We start from the raw sequence: 22,288 nt of genomic DNA, 5'->3' as shown, positions 1-22,288 counted from the left end.
TTACTACTGCCCATGGTATAATACTCTCACCAGGGCTAATTTCTAGCCATCCTGGTGATGTCAACTGGACGTCAAACTTCCTGCAAATTTAACCGCATGCTCGCTCAAGCCAGTTCTAGCCCACTGATACTACTCTCTCTATAGCTCACTTCTCTAGATTTCAAGTTCCTGAAGTGGAAGGCCTATCCAGAAGAGTGCTCGATGTATTATGGGTGCTCAATAAATAACAATTAATTTTCCAAGCCAAGAAGATTCACGTAGCAAATCAGAGTGTATTTGCTCTATTTTTATTTTTTTTCCTACTAAATTAATCCGGGCATCCAAAAATATCAGATTCAAACAATCAAAAAGTGTCCTACAGCTGTGCTAGACCCACATCTTATTACCCTCCCAGTAAAAAACCCCTTTAGGACCCAGAGCACTGTGATATGCATATTAAAAGGTAGATATTTAAAAGGTAGATCAGCATTAAGTAACTCTCGGTAATTTCCTCCCTGCTTAATTTAATTTTATCATAAGGAATATGCCTGGTGGTTTACTTCGATAATCAGCAGCTATTAAGATGATCATAGTTTCTATAATTACATCTAAACTGAAGAATTTTAAAAGCAAAGCACTATGTGTTGGGGCAGGATCTCGTACCCATGACACTACCTCAGAAATTTCTTTAGTAACACCTTTGTGGGCCATCTGGATTTGTGTGAGGAAGGACGGGGTGTAGCTTGGTGTTAGCAGAGCAGACTGCGTGTAGCCCAGCCAGGCGTAGTGACGCACACTTGTAATCTCAGCATTTGGGAGGCTGAGACAGGAGGATCTTGGTTCGAGGACAGCCTCAGTTACTTAGTGAGGCCCTTTGCAACTCAGTGAGACCCTGTTTCAAAATAAAGAATGAAAAATAGCACCTTAGCAAGACCCACAACAACTTAGCGAGACCCTGTTTTAAAATAAAATATGAGCCGGGCGTGGTGGCGCACGCTTGTAATCCCCGCGCTTGGGAGGCAGAGACAGGAGGATCGCGCAGGTTCGAAGCCAGCCTCAGCTGGCTTAAGAGACCCTGTTTCCAATTAAAATATAAAATAGGTCTGGGAGTATAGTCCGGAGGTAGAAGGCCCCTGGTTCCATCCCCAGTACCACCAAAAATAAATAAATAAATAAATAAATAAATAAATAAATAAATAAAATAAAATAAAATATGGCTGGCTGGGTATGGTGGCTCACACTTGCAATTTGAGCATTTGAGAGGCTGAGACAGGAGGATAGCAGTTTGAGGACAGCCTCAGCTACTTAGTGAGGTGCTTTGCAACTCAATGAGACACTGTTTCAAAATAAAGAATAAAAAATAGAGCTGGGGATGCAGCTTGGAGGTAGAATGCCCCTGGGTTCCATCCCTAGTACCGCAAAATAAATAAATAAATAAAATAGGGCTGGAGGTGTTGCTCAAAGATAGAGCATTGCTGGGTTCATTCCACAGCACCAAAATAAATAAATATATAGCTGTGTCCCAATTAAACTTCCAAAAACAAGCAGTGGGCTGGAATTGGCCCATAGGCCATAATTCTATGACTAATCGACAATACCAGCTGGTTGGGATTTGTCAGCCCGTGGATATACCAAAAGCTCTGTTCTACTACCGGCCTTGTCAAAGTGCCTGAAGGCCTTCAGCGAAGTGTCAAAGTTCTGGCAATTAAATTTCTTCAAGTGATGTCGAACTGCAGCAATCAGGGCTCGCTGTCTGTCTTTCCCTCGAAGATATTCACCAGGAAGTCTGTAATGTATCAGATCACCAACTCCTAGTAGAGAAAGAAAAATAAAAATCTATTATGAGGTTTTTTGGGTTTTGTTTGTTGTTTGTTTTTTTTTTTTGGTACTGGAAATTGAACTCAGAGTATTCTATGTCTGAACTACATCTCTAGCCATATTTTTTTTTGTTTTAAACAAGGTCTTAGGCCAGCCGTGGTGGCGCACACTTGTAATCCCAGCATTCAGGAGGCTGAGACAGAAGGATCGCGGTTCGAGGACAGCCTCAGCTACTTAGTGAGGCCCTTTGCAACTCAGGGAGCCCCTGTTTCAAAATAAAGAATAAAAAATAGGGCTGCTGGTGTCACTCAGAGGTAGAATGCTTATGGGTTCCATCCCCAGTACTGCAAAAAGTAAATAACAAATAAATAAAACAAAAAATAAAAAATCTTTTATAGGAACACCCTGAGTCTCAATGAGAAGCCCACAACTCATGCTGGTCCAGGGACAGGGCATATGACTCAGACCAAGGCCACCTGAAATGAGCTGGCGACCATCAGACCATCCCAAAGTGGGCAAGAAACAAGAGAGGCTGTGGGGGTGAATTCAAAAGTGCTAAGAGCCAGATATGGTGGCACATGCCTGTAACCCCAGTACTTGGGATGCTGAGACAGGAGGATTGCAGGTTCAAGCCCAGCCTCAGAAACTTAGCAAGATCCTGTTTCCAAATAAGAAATAAAAAGGGGTTGGGGTATATTTCGGAGAACGTCCCTGGGGTTCAGTCCCTAGACACACACATACACACACACACACACACACACACACACACACACATACACACACACACACATACACACACACATACACACACACACACACACATACACACACACACATACACACATACACACACACACACATACACACACACACACACACACACACACACACACACACACACACCTGCTAGGGAAGCCAGGTGTTGCGGCATATGCTTATAATTTCAGTTATAGGCTCAGCTACTCAGGAGGCTGAGAAAAGAGGAGATGGAGGGAAGGAAGATAAAAAAGAAGACTGCCAGGGATGATTTTTGACAAATACGTATAATTAATCTATCCACATTTTTTCTTCAGATATAAACCCTTTTGGTGGCTATTTTGTGTAATGAAAGTTTCCTTCTATTAAGACAGGTAGGTTGGATATCTTTTATCTTCAGAAATGCCTGTCTCCAAGCGGGGCATGGTGGCACACGCTTGTAATCCCAGCATTTGGGAGGCTGAGACCAGAGGATCACAGTTCGCGGCCAGCCTCAGCAACTTAGTGAGAACCTGTTTCAAAATAAAGAATAAGCCGGGCGTGGTGGCGCACACTTGAAATTCCCACACTTGGGAGGCTGAGACAGGAGGATCGCACAGGTTTGAAGCCAGCCTCAGCTACTGAGTGAGGCTCTCAGCAACTTAGTGAGACCCTGTTTCCAAATAAAGTATAAAATAGGGCTGGGAGTATAGCCCGGAGGTAGAAAGCCTCTGGGTTCCACCCCCCAGTGCCACCAAAAAATAAATTTAAAAAATAAAGAATAAAAAGTAAAGCAGGGGGTGTAGCTCGGAGGTAGAATGCCCCTGGGTTCCATCCCCAGACCTGCAAAAAAAAAAAAAAAAGAAAGAAAGAAAAAAAAAGAATGCCTGTCTCCATTGACATCCAAGGCTAATCATTTGAATGTTTGTTTTCTTCTTTTGTTATTCTTTCCCCACCAAATTTAACTGCCAGGTGGGTGAGACCTATACCATTACCTTCTGAGTCGTGTTGTTTTGTTTTGTTTTCTTGCCCAACTGGGATTGACCGCAGGGATGCTCTACCATTGTGCTACATCCCCAGCCCTTTTTTACTTACTTACTTACTTACTTATTTTATTTTATTTTTTGTGGTACTGGGGTTCCTGGACGCCCTCCTACCTCCGGGCTACACTCCCAGACCTATTTTTACATTTTCATTTTGGAATCACGGTCTCCTAAGCCAACGGGTGCGGCTGGCTTTGAACCTTCATGATCCTCCTGTCTCCGCCTCCCAAGCACGGGGATTACAAGCATGCGCCACCACGCCCGGCCTTACTTATTTTTAAATGGTCTTGATGAGTTCCAAGGCTGGCTTTGAACTGAAAATCCTCTTGCCTCAACCTACCAGATAACTGGGATTACAGGCATTTGCCACAGCACCCAGTTCTATTACTTTCTTTTGGTCTGCCCCTGAAATAATATTTATGAAGCCAATAGATATCAAACTGCTCACAATTACTCAAGAGACATTTCTTTGGGGGTGGGGAGAAGCCTGGAGATTGAAACCAGGGGCATTCTACCTCTGAGTTACAGCCCAGCCCTATTTTATTTTTTATTTAGAAACAGGATCTTGCTAGGTTGCTGAGAGCCTCACCAAGTTGACTTCGAACCTGCCATCCTTCTGTCTCCGCCTCCCAAATACTGGTATTACAGATGTGTACCTCCACGTGTGGGTCTCGAGAACCATTTCTAAAAAGCTGAAATCAGAATTACAAGCTCTGGCCCCAAAAGAGACACCCATGACCTAACTACCACACCGCTGCAGTTAGAAAAGCTGATTCAGCTCCTACATTGTGCTGCCTGCAGCGGATGCAGGCATCCCATGATCACCTGCCCTGGATTCTTTGATCTTGCCTCTGCCCTGATGCATTCTGGGAGTCCAGCCGACTGCACTTTATAAAGCTGCGTCCCCTCCCCTCCCCTCCCTCCCCTCCCCTCCCCTCCCTCCCCTCCCCTCTCCTCCCTCCCCTTTCCTCCCCTCCTCTCCACTCCCTTCCTCTCTCTCTCTCCCTCCTTCCCTCCCTCCCAGAGCTTCATTCATGCCACACTAAGCAAGCACTCTACCACTGAACCATATCCTCAGCACTTTCTTCCTTTTGAGACAGGGTCTCGCTAAATTGTCCAGGCTTGTCTTGAACTTGCAATCCTACTGACAGCCTCCAGAGTAGCTGGGATTGCAGGTGTGAAACACAACACTTCGCTCCTAGCAGTCACAACATAATATTTATTTATTTATTTATTTATTTATTTATTTATTTATTTATTTTATTTTTAGGTACTGGGGATTGTACCCAGGGGCATTCTACCTCCAAGCTACACCCCTCCCCTAGCCCTATTTTTCTTTTTATTCTTTATTTTGAAACAGGGATTCACTAAGTTGTGAAAGGCCTCACTAAGTAGCTAAGGCCTCACTAAGGCCAGCCATGAACCCATGATCCTCCTGCTTCAGCCTCCCAAGTCCTGGGGCTACCAGCATGCTGCCACCATGCCCAGCTACATAATAACTCTTGATCCTAAGGATTAAAGCATACACTCTGGTGCCGAACGAAACCCGACGTAACTATTTTGGCCTTTGGATCTATGCTCTCCAAACTTTTGCGCTACATCGCCCGACACTAAAAGACTATGGCCCGAGCCCCGCCCGGCACCCCGCCGCTGCCGCCCTATGCCTGACTGGACCGGAGACCTTTTTTCCTATCCTGGCCGCGAACATTGCCCCGGCGCCTAAAACGGGCCTCCCTGCAGATTCCTGGGCGTCCGGCGGCCTCCCGCGCTCTGCTGGTAGCCGGCGGCCATGTTCCGACTGCTACGGCGCTCTACCTGCCTGCCGCTTGGACCTCCTACAGCGACCGTTCCAGGGACGGGGCCGGCGCCGGGCGGCGAGCAGGATCGCGGCCGCGGTCCCGAGCCTCGGATGCCGCCAGCCTCGACCCTCCCAAGCCCGAGGCCTCCCAGCCGCTGCCCGCCGGGCGGGTCGGGCGTGATGCGCCGCGGGACCGGGTCCTGGCCGCGGGCCGCCGCCGCCGCCGCCGCCACCGCCATGGGGAGCGGCCCACACGCCGAACCGCGGCGGGGCGCAGCCCCAGCTGGGGATCCCCCCAGCAGCTCGGCGCGTTCCCGAAAGACGCGGGGACCTGGCTTACTGGACTCTCAGCTTATTTAACTACATGCGCGGCCTCCGCCCGCCCAGACTTCTACAAACTGCTGAAAAAAAAATACGCGCTCCCGCCTCCCGCCCTCGCCTGTGCTACGCCCGCGGCCCCGAGCCGCCAGCTCCCCGTGCCATGGAGGATTCCATCACTGCCGGGATCTCTAGCTAATTTGCCCCTGGCGGTGCCCCTCGGGGCCCAGCCCCACGTTGGGCGCGCGCCTAAAGCCATTTTTTGTCTCCACGCCATGGGCCCGGCAACCCATGCCCCGCGGTGGATCCCCATCCTCCCAGCCCGCGCTCAACGCGCCCCAACGCACAGCTGGGCTCCCGCGGACAAAGGCGCAGCTTGGCGCCTTCCAAAGAGACACAGACACAGCGGACTTCCAAAGAGGCAGCCCCCAACAGCTCCCAGATCTCCGACCCCCTTCCCAGCCCCAGCCCCAGCTCCCAGCAGCTGGGCGCGTCCCAAAAAAAGACACAGCGGATTTCCGATTCTCCCCGCCTGCTACTACATTGCTGTAAGTACTAGATTTTAAAACCAAATCCTTGGTGGTCCAGTGGTTAAGATGGGGCGCTCTAATTGCCGCGACCTGAGTTCAATTCCTGGTCGGAAAAAAAAAAAAAAAAAAAAGCCATTTTGATTTCTGACTTTTAGGGGGACGGCAGCAGCCATTTTGGTACTGGCATCCGGGCTTTTAGGGGGACGGCAGCAGCCATTTTGATACTCGCTTCTGGGCTTTAAGGGGGACGGCAGCAGCCATTTTGGTACTGGCATCCGGGCTTTAAAGGGGACGGCAGCAGCCATTTTGCCTCCTCCTCTGAGGCTGATAGCGGCCATCTTTAACACGTGGTTATAGTGATAGCGGCCATCTTTAACACGTGGTTATACTGATAGCGGCCATCTTTAACACGTGGTTATAGTGATAGCGGCCATCTTTAACACATGGTTATGCTGGTGGAAGCCATCTTCCCTTGGCACGTGGTTATGCTGGGGTGGCCATTTTGTCCAACCCACAGGTTGGCAGCCATTTTGCCTCCTTTCTTCTCTGAGGGTAACGGCGGCCATTTTTTTTTTCCCAAACTGCAGGTCGGCCATCTTAGACTCCACCCTATTTTTCACTCTTAACCAATCCTAGGGCTAATTAAAATTCTAAAACCCTCCCATTTTTCTCCTGGCCAATCATAAAAGTCGGCGGACATCTTAAAATACTATTAACTGCCATTGTTTCACACACATCTCCACAGCGTGGGCCTGGCTCTGCAGCCCCTCTGCGCTCACACTGCGGTAAGCTTCCCTTTTAATTTGGATAAGCGGGTTCCGGCTTTTAGCCCCCTCCGGACTCAGGTTTCTGGCTGATTAAAGAAATCCGAACGTTCGGCCCTGAGTCCCCTCCAGCCGGCCAGGCCGCGCTGCGGGTGTGTACGGGAATTAGAGACGTCTTTTCTCTGACACGCCAATCTGTTTCTGAACAAAGGGTTGGACCCCAGGACGCTGGAGTTCTGACTTTGTTCCTGCTCGCTTATCCGAAATGGGGGGAAATCAGCAATCTAAGATTAAGATTGATTCCCAGTCGGCCCTGGGCCGCGTCCTGGCTAATCTCCAGGCTTTGGGCTTCTCAGGGGAACTGTCCCCGGAAAAACTTATTTCTCTTTGCACTAAGATTTGGCCGACATATGATTTAACTGATAACCTTCGATGGCCGGTAATGGGGACATTAAATCCTAGAATGTTAATGGCTCTCAGTGAATATTGCACACGTTCTGCGAAATGGCCTGACCTGTTGTATTTACAGCCGTTCTGGCGCCTGCATTTTCTGTTTGCCTCCCCACCTAGCCCTGCTGCCCGAGTCATGCTGGCTGGGGAGTCCCGCGGGCCACAGCCGCCATCTTGGACACCCCCTGGCAACCCACAAGCGCCACCTGGTGGCCCCTCTGGGACACAGGCTGGTAAACCAGCTGACTCACAGCCGCCATTGTACAAGGAAACATGGATACCGGAGCCTGACCTGGCCGAGACACCGGCCTCATTTACGGATGAGCCTGACCCACAAGATCTCTCCGTACCGTTGCGACCGTCAGCTCCTTCCGGAGCGGCCTCTTGCTCTAACCCACTTCTTTCTCCCCCGCCTTCCTCCCTCAAGGGACCGATCCTGACCTCCCCCTCGCCTACCCCCATAGGTCACCGGACTCGTTCCAGAAATCCTCCTTCTCTCCTGGCCCCGCTTCGTGAGGTGGCTGGTGCAGAGGGAGTGGTCCGTGTACATGTTCCTTTTTCCCTTCCTGACCTCGGACAACTTGAGAAAAAACTGGGCTCTTTCTCAGCCAATCCCAGTGGTTTCATCAAGGAATTCCAACATATTATACAAGCATACGATTTAACTTGGCGGGATCTTCATGTCATTCTAACTTCTTCTTTAACTCCAGATGAACGTGACCGTATCCTGAAAGCGGCCAGAGAGAGGGCCGACCAGGCCCACGTAACCAACCCATTACTTCCTACCGGTAACGCTGCAGTTCCCTCCGAGGAACCTAATTGGGATTATAATATAAAGGAGGGAATAGAAATAAGAAATTATATGATACAATGTCTTCTTGATGGTATGAGAGATGCCTCCCATAAGGCAGTTAATTATGATAAGCTTAAGGAAATTACCCAGGGTCCAGACGAAAACCCAGCTGTTTTTCTAAATCGGTTACGAGAGGCTTTTACCCGTTATACCCGTTTAGACCCATCTACGGAGGCAGGCTCAGTCATATTAGCCACTCATTTTATTGGGCAATCAGCTCCTGACATTCGGAGAAAACTAAGAAAGGCTGAGGATGGCCCTCAAACTCCTATCCGAGACTTGGTGAACATGGCATTTAAAGTTTTTAATTCCAGAGAGGAACAGGCAGAAGTAGAACGTACGCTCCAACTTCGCCAGATGGCGAATATACAGGCCCAAGCCCTGGCGGCGGCCCTGCGGCCAGCTGAGGATAAGCAGCCTTCGGGACGGCAAGCGCCACTTAGGGGAGGACGCCAGCAACGACAGCCACCCTCCGGAACCTGTTTCAAGTGCGGTGGTGCTGGTCACTGGGCACGCAGTTGCCCCCAACCACGTCCGCCAACCAGACCGTGCCCGGCGTGTGGCCAAGAGGGACACTGGAGAAGTGAATGTCCCTGGAGAGGAGGTGAGTCTCAGGTGCCTCAACACCGGGGAACCACCCCTCCAGACCAGGCCCCGCCAATGGCCCTACTGGGTCTGGCTGAAGATTGACACTCCCCGGCCTCGGCCACCCGTATTACTCAAGCTGAGCCCAGGGTCACGCTACAGGTAGCGGGTAAACCAATCTCTTTCCTGATTGATACGGAAGCTACCTACTCTGTCCTCCCTTCCTTCTCTGGACCTAGTTTCCCTTCCCAAATCTCGGTCCAAGGGATTGACGGCCTACCCTCTTGCCCACGTATCACAGGCCCTCTGTTATGCCATCTGGAAAGTTTTATGGTCAACCATCCATTCCTGATTATCCCATCATGTTCTACCCCTCTGTTGGGTAGAGATTTTTTAACCAAACTTGGGGCAGAACTTTCATTTAATCTCCCCCTGGTGCCCGCTTCCTCTAACATATTTTTAATAGCTACAGCTACAATAGAAGACCAAAAGGAAAAACCCCCCCTTCCGACAGATGTGGTGGACCCCATAGTATGGGACACCAGTACCCCAGTGGTGGCAACTCACCACACCCCGGTTCGGGTTACCCTACGTGACCCCAATATTTTTCCTGCTCGCGCCCAGTTTCCGATATCCCTCCTTCATCGGCGCGGGCTTAAGCCAATCATTTCTCGTCTCCTGGCGCAGGGATTGCTCATCCCTATTAACTCCCCTTATAATACCCCCATCCTCCCAGTTAAAAAGCCTAACGGGACATACCGCCTAGTCCAAGACCTCCGTTTGATTAACGAGGCAGTGATACCAATCCACCCGGTGGTCCCTAATCCCTATACCCTCCTGTCTCAGATTCCCCCCAATACTACCCACTTCTCAGTCCTTGATTTAAAGGACGCATTTTATACAATTTCCCTTCATCCGGAATCATATCCCCTTTTTGCCTTCACTTGGGAGGACCCCGACACCCAGGTCGCCCAGCAACTTACCTGGACGGTCCTCCCCCAGGGTTTTCGAGACAGCCCACATCTCTTTGGGCAGGCTCTAGCGCGGGATCTCCTTCAATGCCCCTTAGAGCCTAGTTCTCTACTACAATATGTAGATGACCTTTTGCTTTGTAGCCCCTCCTTAGAAATGTCTAAGCGTCACACTGCTCTCCTCCTTAATTTCCTTGGGAGCAAGGGCTATAGGGTGGCCCCACATAAGGCCCAATTATCAATGCCTGAAGTGCAGTACCTAGGCCTCCACCTCACCCCCAACACTCGGGGACTCACGGTGGACAGGGTCAAGGCCTTACGAGACTTACAGCCGCCCACCACAGCTGGTCAGATCCAATCCTTTTTGGGCTTTGTGGGATTTTTCCGACATTGGATCCCCAACTTTGCCATCATAGCTAAGCCACTACATGAGGCAATTAAGGAAACCCCGGCTGGCCCTCTCACTTCGCCTGTGATCGTTCGACAAGCTTTCCAGGCTCTTCGAGAGGCTCTCCTTAATTCGCCTCCACTGGAACTCCCCAACCCCACTAAGACCTTCTTGTTATTTACTGACGAAAGGCAAGGAATAGCCACAGGAGTGCTCACGCAACCCCTGGGACCAACTCAGGTGCCAGTGGCCTATCTGTCCAAGCAACTGGACCCCACCACCCGGGGCTGGCCACCCTGCCTCAGGGCTCTGGCAGCAGCAGCCGCACTCACAAAAGAGGCTCTTAAAATCTGCCTTCAGATGCCCCTGCAGGTCTTCTCCCCACATAGGCTCCAGGATTTGCTCTCTCCACGAGCACTCCCTCTTTTGTCACCATCCCGTATTCAGGAACTTTATTTGCTGTTTATGGAAAACCCAAGTGTTAAACTATCTCATTCCCCAGCCCTTAACCCGGCCACTCTGTTACCAGTGAGCCAGGGTCAGGGCCCTGATTCGGGTTCATTTAGCGATGTTCACTCATGTGTTGATGTAATTGAAGCTCTAGCCAAACCTCGGGCGGACCTCCAGGACACCCCCCTTCTTAATCCAGATGTCACTTATTTCGTTGATGGCAGCTCTGTTCCTGATGCCAGAGGTAAGAGGAGAGCAGCCTATGCAGTGGTCACTCTAACTCAAACAGTTGAAGCTGCCAGATTACCGGACGGTACTACCTCACAAAAGGCTGAGCTGATCGCCCTAACTCGAGCCTTACAGCTGGCAAAAAACAAGCGGGCAAACATTTACACCGATTCTAAATATGCCTTTCTAATAGCACATTGTCATGCCTCAATCTGGAGAGAGAGAGGGTTTCTCTCCACCAAGGGATCACCCATTATCAATGCTACCCTAATTAAAAAGCTTCTAGACTCCCTTTCTTTACCATCCGAGCTGGCCATCATTCACTGTAGGGGCCATCGGACGGAGTCTTCCTTAGTGGCAAAAGGAAACAATAAAGCTGATTATACAGCGCGACAGCTGACACAGCAGGCTCAGCCAAGCCCGCCGGCACCTATACTGTTTCTAACACTCCCTACAATGGTGCCTAATTACAGCCCGGCTGAACGAGAACACCTGACAAAACTTGGGGCGTCCAGCGCGAAAGATGGCTGGCTCATGGTACAGGATAAAATTGCTCTGCCTAAGGCCCAGGCTGAAGAAATCATCAGCTTAATACATAACTCTCTTCACGTGGGACCCATGGCACTAAAGCATTTTCTGAGCCCCTTGTTCTATTCTCCTCTCCTACTACAGCTAATTGGTAAAGTCAGTGCCTCCTGCTCCACTTGCGCTGCTGTATCCACTCAGGGAGGCCTTCGCCCCTCCTTCCCCACCCACCAAATGAGGGGACACCTGCCAGGACAGGACTGGCAGATTGACTTCACACATATGCCTCCCCATAAAAAACTTAAATATCTTCTTACCATGGTTGACACCCTAACGGGTTGGGTGGAGGCTTTTCCTTCAAAGGATGAGACAGCCAGCACGGTAGCCAATGTTCTCTGCTCAGATATCATTCCTCGTTTTGGCCTCCCTAACTCCTTGCAATCTGATAACGGTCCAGCTTTTGTTTCTAAAGTCATTCAGCAGGTGACACAAGCTCTGGGCATTGCGTGGAATCTCCATGTTCCATACCGACCACAGTCTTCAGGAAAGGTAGAAAGGATGAATGGAATTCTCAAAAATCACTTAACGAAACTCTCTCTGGAACTACGGGTTTCATGGCCGGAGCTCCTGCCACTAGCTCTGGCCCGGGTGAGGGCCACCCCCCGAAGCCCCACCTTTATGAGTCCATTTGAATTGCTATACGGCCGCCCTTTCTTGCTTAATCACACTCTTCCTTCGGACCCCCCTCCTTTGTCTTCCTATCTCCCTTATTTGTCTCTCCTCAGGCACCTTCTTAGGGAACATGCTGACCGATACCTTCCCCAACCGGGGACTGATGAAACAGCTCCACACCATACAGCTAAGGCCCTCAAGCCGGGAGATCAGGTCCTTCTCAAGTCACTCCAGCCAAAACAACTTCAACCACGGTGGACGGGGCCCTTCACAGTAATCCTCACCACACCCACCGCAGCCAAACTGCTGGGGGACCCCAACTGGCACCATCTTACTCGGCTGAAAAGGGCCCCACTGCAACAGTCCCGGGACGAATTTTCTTGCACAGTATTAGGACCTACTAAGCTTCGTTTTTCTCGACATAACTCTCTTTGATGTTTATATGTTAGCAGGTCCACTTGTTTACATGTTATGGTGCTCCCCCTCTTCGGATGTTAAACTGCCATAAGTATTAAACCTTGGAAGTCGGGTACTGATGCTCCTGACGCAGTAGCAGATGTTCGTTTGACCAGACAGACCTATACCCACTCAGGGAGTTGCTGCTATTAATAACTCTGGTCGAATAAAAACTGCTGAAGGGGCAAAAGACGTTCTCCTCAGGGAAATGCTGCTATTTAAATAATAGATCTAGTGACAATCTACCTCATATTTAAAGGGCTCCTAGGATCTGCTCTCACAATTTTTTTCTTTTTCTAATAGCACCTTGCCTGTTAACCAGGGTAACCTCCAGCTCTCACCGCGGCCACGCCTGCCTGCCCCCGCCCTTCCAGGGGATTGGACCCTGACTCCCGGCCTGGGGCCCCTGACTCCGCCCCCTCTGTCAGCAGGAAGTAGTTCGATAGAGTCGTCGCCCTTATGACCAAAAAGGCCGGGATGTTAGGTCCTGGGCCCCCATATGGGACAGGGGCGGGGCTGACCCGCCTCCTTACCCTGCAAGTTCCCACGGAAAGCCACTCCCCTTTGATAAAAAGGGGATGCTGCGATCTCGAGACAGAACAGAAGCGAGAACGGACACAGGAGCGTGTGGACAGAGAGATTTCTGCATTCGTGGAAGGCCCTCTTCCACACATCCCCCCTCACCCCCACCCCGCACCCGCGGCATGGGGGTGGGGGAGGGAGCGGCCTGGGACTAATGGGCTGACCTAATAAAGACCTATGCCGCCTGCATGGCCAATCTCGCGTGTCTGTGGATCTATCTCTCGCAAACCATACAGCGTGGTGGCACACGCTTGTAATCCCAGTGCTTGGGAGGCTGAGACAGGAGGATCGCACAGGTTCGAAGCCAGCCTCAGCTACTGAGTGAGGCTCTCAGCAACTTAGTGAGTCCCTATTTCCAAATAAAATATACAAAAGGTCTGGGAATACTCCTGGAGATAGAAAGCCTCTGGGTTACACCCCCAGTACCACCCAAAATAATAATAATAATAATAAATGTGTTTTAGCAGAGTGTGGTGGTTCATGCCTGTAAACACAGCACTTGGGAGGCTGAGACAGGAAGATCACAAGTTCCAAAACAGCTTCAAAAAGTAGTGAGATTCTTAAAACCTAGAGAGACCTTATTTTATTTTATTTTATTTTATTTTATTTTTATTTTTTTGTGGTACTGGGGGTGGAGCCCAGAGGCTTTCTACCTCCAGGCTATACTCCCAGACCTTTTTTATACTTTATTTGGAAACAGGGTCTCACTAAGTTGCTGAGAGCCTCACTAAGTAGCTGAGGCTGGCTTCAAACCAGCGCGATCCTCCTGTCTCAGCCTCCCAAGCGCTGGGATTACAGGTGTGCACCACCACGCCCAGCATTTTATTTTATTTTTTTCAGGTCTGGGGATGGACTCCTGGGGCATTTGACCTCTGAGCTACACCCCCAGCCCTATTTTTTATTCTTTACTTTGAAACCGGGTCTCACTGAGTTGCAGAGGGCCTCACTAACTAGCTGAGGCTGTCCACAAACCGCGATCCTCCAGGTCTCAGCCTCCCGAATGCTGGGATTACAAGCGTGCGCCACCATGCCCGGCTTGAAGCCAGTTTTAAAGAATTATCTCTCCCCAATGTATCTGATGGAGAGTTTTAAGCATTTTTCATTGCAGACTTTGGGGTCTCTAGATTTAATTGTCAGAAGTACTCCTCAAGCTCTTACTATCCATAGTACGCTCCTGCTGCTGAGTTCTAGCACCTTCCTCTTGTGAATACACAAGTGGTGGCTTATTAGAAAACTACTCTTTTAATAATCCACCTTTATCATGGATGCCAACAAACATACCACAAACATTCTGCAACTTGCTTAAACCCTCTGATTTTTATCCTGGTCCTTTCTTTCCCATTTGGAACAATCTTAGGATAAAACTTACTTTGTACAAAATGCTTTCTTATTTTCGCAAAATTTCCTTTCTTCATATCCATCAAAACTTTACACCTGCACACTTATTAAATCTCTCTTTTGTTCTGACATACAGGCTAACCAAAAAATAATAGCATTTTATAATGTTGTTCATATACCAGCAATTAAAAAAACATTTAAAAGACTTAAGTGTTACTTTAAACCTTATGAAGTTAAGAGCATTTTAAAGCATTGCATTTGGTATTTTTCTAACTTAATAACTGAACTATAGATCGCATGGAAATTTAAGACATTAGATAAATACCCCTAGCACCTTAAAACCTTAATTTTGCAAAAGGAGTAATATTAAAGACAATGCCTATTATATTTGACCACACACCTTAAAAACTGTATCACAAATTACCATAGAAATCCACGACATCATAAAAGCATCCCGAGTGTCTTAAAACATTAATTCTGTCAAAGGAAATAACTTTATTTAATCATCTTTCACAGGAGTGTAATTGGACATTTTTTTCTGAAGTTACCAGGTTAGCTAAGGCTGATTGAGATTAAAAAAAAACTTTGAGCAATAACTTTAGTGCAGCCAGCCTAAGGAAAAAAAACTTTGTTTTTTGACATTATATCACTTGGTTAGCAGAGGAACTGAAATCTCTGGTAGGGCTAAGAATGGGAGAATGGAAGGTCATCCTGGACGCAGCAGGCTGAATCTTGAGTAAAAGTCTGGAGGCTGGCCTGATAAGCCCCTGCCACCCTGGCTAAGCTTTTGGACCTTGGGCCCCAAAAGAAGGGCAACGCCTTAGATCTGGCCTCCCAGATTTCACTGTGTGATCGCCTAAGGCTCTTTTATTCAACTCCGGTGATGGCAGTTGGGAGGACTCACTGGGAATGTAGGTCTGGGGACCCCAATTCCCTCCGGAACTGGGGGTGCTCAGCCATTTAATGGTCCCCCTTTGCACCATGAGCCAGGCCTCGGAGGGCCTTTTTGGTCTCCTGGTTGAGAGCATTCCTCCAGAGTTGCCCTTGCTTTTCACCCTTCAACAGACTTGAGCCTAGGCTTCTGTGCTCAGCCAGAATTCTTAAATGGCTTTTGCCCGTCTGTCTTTCCCCTTTCAAGTTTCTGTTAAACCGAATTGGCAGCCTGCAGTATTAGTTTTTGTCTGAGGATGGCCTTCCCTTCTACCGGGTAAAGAATTAACTAATAATGTCAGCTCTTATTGCTTTGAGTTGGTGATACAGTTTTAAACTCGGCCCATAAAAGAAAACTGTATGGACAGATCATATGAACAGATCAAACTTTAAACTCTCCTCTCCAGGTGGTCTACAGAGACCCGTAGGCAAAACCAATTGGAGACTAATCTGGCGGCACTAAGACCCTGAGGATTCCAGGCTGCTGAAGCTGCCCCTGGAATGCTTCAGCTCAAGTGCCAAAGAACCTTTGCATTTTGGGTATTGTTTCAATCTTGTAATCATTAAAGAAATCTGGGCAGTCTCTGAAGTTAAAGAACAGCTGGAGATAAGCTACTTTTATCTATCTTTCCTCCTTTTTATCAAATAGATCTAGTTGCCGAATAGTGTTATAATTTAAACCTCGCTGAAATGGCTATGTGTCTTTGTCCCCCAGTGCATACTGTGGCCCTACTTGGGTGTAGGAAAAAAAAAAAAAAAAAAAACAAGAGCTTTCTTCAGCGTTTGGGATCCAGCTTTTTCCTCTGCTTTGGAGAACACATGTGAGTGGAGATCCGGCACTTACTTTGGATTGCTGGGATCCCCCTTGAGAGAGACAAGGTGTGGTTTTGAAAGACCCTAATGAAAATTTTATAGACCCCAGCAACTAGCCAAATAATGACTTGTGCTGTTCTGAGAGCAAAATAACCTCTGGCTAAACCCCCCTTGTCCTGGGAATCGGTCAACCAGAAACTGTTATCTCAACTGCTGTTTAACACAATGGTTAACTACAGAGTGTACCAAATATATTTACCCATTGCCCAAGACGTTTTGTAAATTTTCACTGACTCGATTGTTCTGCTCTAACTTCCCTGTTGCTTGTGGTTTTTTTCCTTTAAAAAACAAAAATAACAATTCAGGGACTTTCCACTCACCAGAGTAACAGGACCTTGGTTACCACAAACTGTCATTAGAGCTAAAATAATGATATCTCTAGCCAAACCGCCCAATCCTAAAGAAGATCAAGAATGAGAACCAATGATAGTAAACCACCTACTATTAACCAAGCCTCTATAGTTAAAGTGTATATAAGCTGCCAATCTCTGTTGCTAAGGGCTGCTCTCCTCTGCTCCTGCGTGAGTTACGAGGCGGCCCCAGTGCACTGGTCCTTTAATAAACCTCCTGTGCTTGCATCAAGGAAAGTCTCTCATGTATATTCTTGGGCGTCGCCTATCCCAAGGCTTGACTGAGGGTTTCCCCTCTGCGGGGGTCTTTCAGTTTTAGTGGCCTGTCTGGGCAAGGTCGCCTCCACCTCCCCAGAGCTTACCACTCAAAAACCAATAAATTACCTAGCATTTAGGATATTGCTGGAATCTCATCTTAAGACAGGGAGAGGTTTGTGTGGCCTTTCTCTGTCCGGATGAAGTTCCCTGTACTCCTAAAGCCAGTGGCCCAGCTGGGGGCGTCCAGCTGGAACCCGCATGGAGTAGTGTGTGGATGCACTCTCCACCAGAAAGCCGGGGCAAACGTGAAGTTAAGCCACCTCCCTCCTGCTTTTCCACCCGACAGTCACAGCGCTTAACTCTTCTCTCAATGAAGTTTTCTAGCTGAGAATACTGCCATTTTCCAAAAAAAAAAAAAAAAAAAAAAATGATCTTATTAATTTGCTTCCTTGTAACTATTTCAACTCTGGGGGTGGGGGGGGCTCAGAGCTCCCAGCTGCCAGCAGCCGGGCTTGGCCTCCTCCTGAGCTTTCTTTCCTGAGGGCTTTTCTTATGTAAATGGACTGTAGCTGTCTGTTGAATTCCAGACAATGTCCCCTGGGTGTGGCCATTCACTTAGCCGACCTGCCTGGCTGAAACTTTTACTAGGTTTTATTTTTTTCTTTTTGAGCTCTTGAAAAAGCTTACCCATTTAAGCTTCCACTAGTTGCCGGGGAAGGCTGAGACAGGAGGATTTGAGGTTTGAGGCCAGCCTCAGCAATTTAGCAAGATCTCATTTCAAAATAAAAAATAAAAAGTTCTGGGGGAGTACAAAACTTGAATCCAGTACCCAAAATGAATGAATTAATTAATTAGACTAGAGGTTTCCTTGTTAAAAAAAATTTAAAAGGGCTGGGATCTACCTCAGAGGTAGAACAAACCGTGGATTAAATCCTCAGTAACAAAAATTAATTAGTCAGAAGCTTTCAAGGGCCAGGTATGGTGGTGCACGCTTGTAATCCCAGCATTCAGGAAGCTGAGACAGGAGAATTGAGGTTTTTGGATAGCCTCAGCTACTTAGCGAGGCCTTTTGCAACCCTGTTTTAAAATAAAAATAAATAATTTTTAAAATGGGGTTTGCTTGATTGTTTTTGAAGCTAGGGTTTCACAGGGCTGAAATTTACAGGTGGGCATCAATGCACCTAGCTCTAAAATTAGAAACTGAAAGAAGGAGATGGAGGGCTTGGCTTGGCTACATAACATAGTGAAGGTTTTTTTTTGTTTTGTTTTGTTTTTTTCAGTACTAGGGATGGAACCCAGGGTCATTTACTTCTGAGATAAACCCCCTGTCCTATTTTTTATTCTTTATTTTGAAACAGGGTCTCACCGAGTGTCAAAGGGCCTCACTAAGTAGCTGAGGCTGTCCTAGAACCGCCATCCTCCTGTCTCAGCCTCCCAAATGCTGGGATTACAAACTTGCGCCACCACGCCCAGCACCTCAGTGAGGATTTTGATGATGTTTGGTTGGTTGGTCTGTTTGTAAGCAGAAGGTTTGAATATTTACCATATTCCTCAGCCTGGAGACAAGCCCCAAATGTGTGGCCTGGGGGAACGTTCATTGTTTCTGCAATGCTATCAAAGAAAACACATCCTTTAGTTAAAATCTCCACCATGTGGCAGCCCTAGAATTTAAAATACGCTCGCCATATGTTCTTAGTAGCCTATGTTTTCTCTTATGGGCAAACAATGGTGATAAAGACAAAGCTCTCCAAAAGATCTACTGCCTGATCGCTTCTGTGCATTAACAATGGTCGGATGCTTTAACTTTTAGTACCCCAGATTTAAAACAAAAACAAAAAACAGAGCACGTTAGATGCAAAATTATCTAAGTATAAATCCAAAGACAGAGACAAAGAAGACAGACAAAAATGTGAACACAGTAAGTTAAATTCTTGATATCCCCAAAATAAAGCTTTATGCAAATTTCTCCTCCCTCTTCTCCAAATCTCTCTCCTCCTTAGACTTGCCACTTACCAGAAACCCCAGATGCTGTAAACACTAATAACGTTCCACTAACTAACAGTAAAAGAATGATTTCCTTCTTTAATGGATAGAATATAATTTAACACGAAACAACCCTTACCAGAAGAGTAGTGTTTATATTCAATACAGAAATACTAGCAATATAAAGGGAATCGTTAACTTACGGATCTAAAACTGTTCCAAGTTTATGTTGAAACTTTTCTTTGAAATCATCAACTCTCTTGGATACAATCTTAGCTCCCCTTTTCCTACAAAATTAGAAAACGGTCAGGTATCTCTATCAATGAAAGTATTATTGACTACCAAATACAAATAGTATCACTGGACCTTCAGTGAACAAATCTAGTCTCAAAAGCAATTTCATGCCAAAAGAAAGCTTTATGTGTTCATTTTTCTTTCATTTGCATTCTTATAATAAAAATCCATTTTGATAAAAAATAAAGCAAGATGGGTGTGGTGGTGCATGCTTGTAATCCTAACATTTGAGAGGCTGAGACGGGAAGATCATTTTCCGGTTTGTGGCCAGCCTCAGATACTTATTGAGATCCTTAATAACTCAGTGAGACCTTGTTTCAATATAAAGAATAAAAAGTTGGGTGTGGTGGTGCATGCTTGTAAACCCAGCATTTGGGAGGCTGAGACAGGAAGATCATAGTTTGCAGACAGCCTCAGGTACTACTTAGTGAGGCCCTTTGCAACTCGGTGAGACCCTGTTTAAAAATAAAGGATAAAAAATTGGGCCAGTACCATACCAAAAAAAAAAAAAAAAAAGAATAATAAATCAGACTGGAGGTGTAGCTCAGAAGTAGAATGCCCCTGGGTTCCATCTGCAGTACCACAAATAAATAAATAAATAAATAAATAAATAAATAAGCATATGTAAAAATATTTTCAATAAATAAAAACAAAATGTCACTAATATAACTTTTTTCAGAGACATAGAGATATATTTATTTACTTATTTATTTATTTATTGTAGTAGTACTGAGGATGGAACCCAGGGGCATTCTACCTCCAAGCTACATCCCAAACCCTATTTTTTATTCTTTATTGAAGCAAGGTCTTGTAATAAAGTCAAAACTGTAACAGTGTGAGATGGAGCCATGGGTTCTTGATAATTCTTAGATAATTTAGAAAGAAATAGCCAGAACTATTCTGCTGTAAGCTTAAGCTATTTTTATTATTACAAAGGTAGAAAGAAGGGACAGAATTATTAAACCAGTATATCAGAGACATATGTAGTGGAGTGCCTTGAAAATAAGACAGTGGGGTGTTTGGATATAGAACAGTTTTTATAAAGATTATCTTCCAACTAGGTGTGGACCCACCCATTATCTCCAGCACAAGCCTTTTGATATGATTAGGAGAAGTGACTTTCTCACATCCTGCTTGACCAAAAGCCTTCTTCCTGTAGGTGTGGGCCTGCCCTTTTCAAGTGCAAGCCCAAGCCTTTGCTATGACCAAGATGTGTTACTGAGTTAACAAAGTCAGGGGTCACATGGTATCTGCCCCCTTTGACAAAGGCCTGTACCATCCTCCTGCATTTTGGGGGAATTTTAGCCTATCTGCTAGAAGTTATTTATTATGTAAACTTGTCTTTAAAATATGAAGGCCCAGAGCTACAACTCTTTTGTGTACTTGCTAATCCCTTTTGGTGCTGGGAACTCTGCCTCCCCCTCCCTGCCTGAGTGTCTGAACAGCACCCAGGCCTGATTATTTTTCACATTTTGAAATTAATACCAAAACAATTTTCCAGTACCGGCACATTTCCCATCAGTCTCACTAGGTTGCAGAGGGCCTCACAAAGGAGCTGAGGCTGGTCTAAAAGAACCTGGGATTCTCCTGTCTCAGCCTCTCAAGTACTCGGATTACAAGCATGTGCTACCATGCCTGATGAGACTTATTAGAAAAGCAAGAAAAGCCGGGCATGGTGGCACACACTTGTAATCCCCGCGCTTGGGAGGCTGAGACAGGAGGATCACACAGGTTTGAAGCCAGCCTCAGCTACTTAGTGAGGCTCTCAGCAACTTAGTGAGACCCTGTTTCCAAATAAAATATAAAAAACAGGTCTGGGAGTATAGCCCGGAGGTAGAAAGCCCCTGGGTTCCATTCATCTCCAGTAACATCAAAAAAAGAAAAAGAAAGAAAAAAGAAAAGAAAAGCAAGAAATACACATTCAAGGGAGAATGTTAAGTGAGAGATGTGTTTGGGGAACCATGGCCCCCTTTTACAGGAGACTTTTGTGAGAAGTGGCAGGAGAATGTGAGGATGACACCAGTCCCGGAGTCACAAGATGACTCAGGGCATCCTGGCCATCTGCAGGGTCCTGGTGGGACCTTTACTGTTGCTGTACCAGTATTGGGAATGGCCTAGGAAGATTTGAGAAAGCTCTGATTATTAATAGATATATTTCAAAATTAATTGTGTCAAAATGGCGGCAGACCTGGGGAAAAAAAAGGACTTGATTTCTGCGGAAAGAAAAAGGCAAGTCCAAAGTAAATTAACCTAGCTAAAGGTAATTTAGCAAGTCAATAGGACAATTGAGCTAGAGCTTACTCTTTCTAAAGACAGATCTAAATGATAGTCTAGGGAGGGTGGAGCAGGGGGTTGACCTTAGCCCTTCATAAAAGGAGACACCTTGCCACACCTTGCTGGGGGAGGAACCTTACAGGGTAAGGGAAGGTACCTTACGGGGATAGTTTACTACGTCAGAATTATGTAAACAAGATGGAGTTCATGGGTATAAAAAGTCCGGTCCACTTGCTGTATCTTGGGGGTGGTGAATTGGCTCAGACCACCCTCCCCCCTCATGCCATTCTGGCATGGGGCTATAACTATCTTCTGTATTTCTATCTTTTTAATAAACTTCTTTAAATCTCCAGCAAGTGTCCAAGCTATGTATACTTACCCTTAGCTCAGGACAAGGACCCGCAGTTTTTTCTGTTTTTCTGTTTTTTGGGTTTTGTTGTGGTTTGAGGGAAATTGTGTTCAGGACCCTAACAGGGGTCCTCGGGGACAGTTTCCCCAAAACCATATTCTCCCTATTCGTAACATATTTATCTGTAACAGTTGCCCCAACAGGTCATTCTTTTGCTTGACTATTCAGGGACTGCCAACCAGGCCCAAGGAGCTTTCTCTTTTGTGTGACCTCTATTGTCTGATTAGCAGATATTGCTCGTGCTTAACTATTCCTAGGTTGGATAATTAACAGTCCAAGGAATTTTGTGAATTTCCAATACTGGCATCTCCTGCCATCTTTCTGGATCTTTTGTGTGGCCTCTGTTGTCTGACCAAGAGATACTCCTTTCAGGACAGTCCCCAGTACTCAGGTTAATTAGTGAAAACTTATAAATTCCTCAGAGCTTTGGGACT

General features: G+C 46.8%; 1 protein-coding gene across 1 annotated transcript in view; it reads right to left on the bottom strand.

Moving 5' to 3' along the window:
• The window catches only part of EFHB (EF-hand domain family member B), a gene marked incomplete at both ends in the record, with an annotated part of 79,802 nt that overhangs the window by 19,520 nt on the left and 37,994 nt on the right, over positions 1-22,288 (bottom strand). Inside the window, 3 exons of the mRNA XM_080715366.1 lie at positions 1,636-1,790; positions 18,438-18,505; positions 19,081-19,164. Of these exons, the coding sequence (XP_080571492.1) occupies positions 1,636-1,790; positions 18,438-18,505; positions 19,081-19,164 (307 nt within the window). The remainder of the gene's footprint in view (positions 1-1,635; positions 1,791-18,437; positions 18,506-19,080; positions 19,165-22,288) is intronic.

This window comes from Muscardinus avellanarius, assembly GCF_963383645.1.
Source record: "Muscardinus avellanarius genome assembly, chromosome: 18".
Classification (NCBI taxonomy): domain Eukaryota; kingdom Metazoa; phylum Chordata; class Mammalia; order Rodentia; family Gliridae; genus Muscardinus; species Muscardinus avellanarius.
This window is presented reverse-complemented; position numbering and strand designations above follow the sequence as displayed.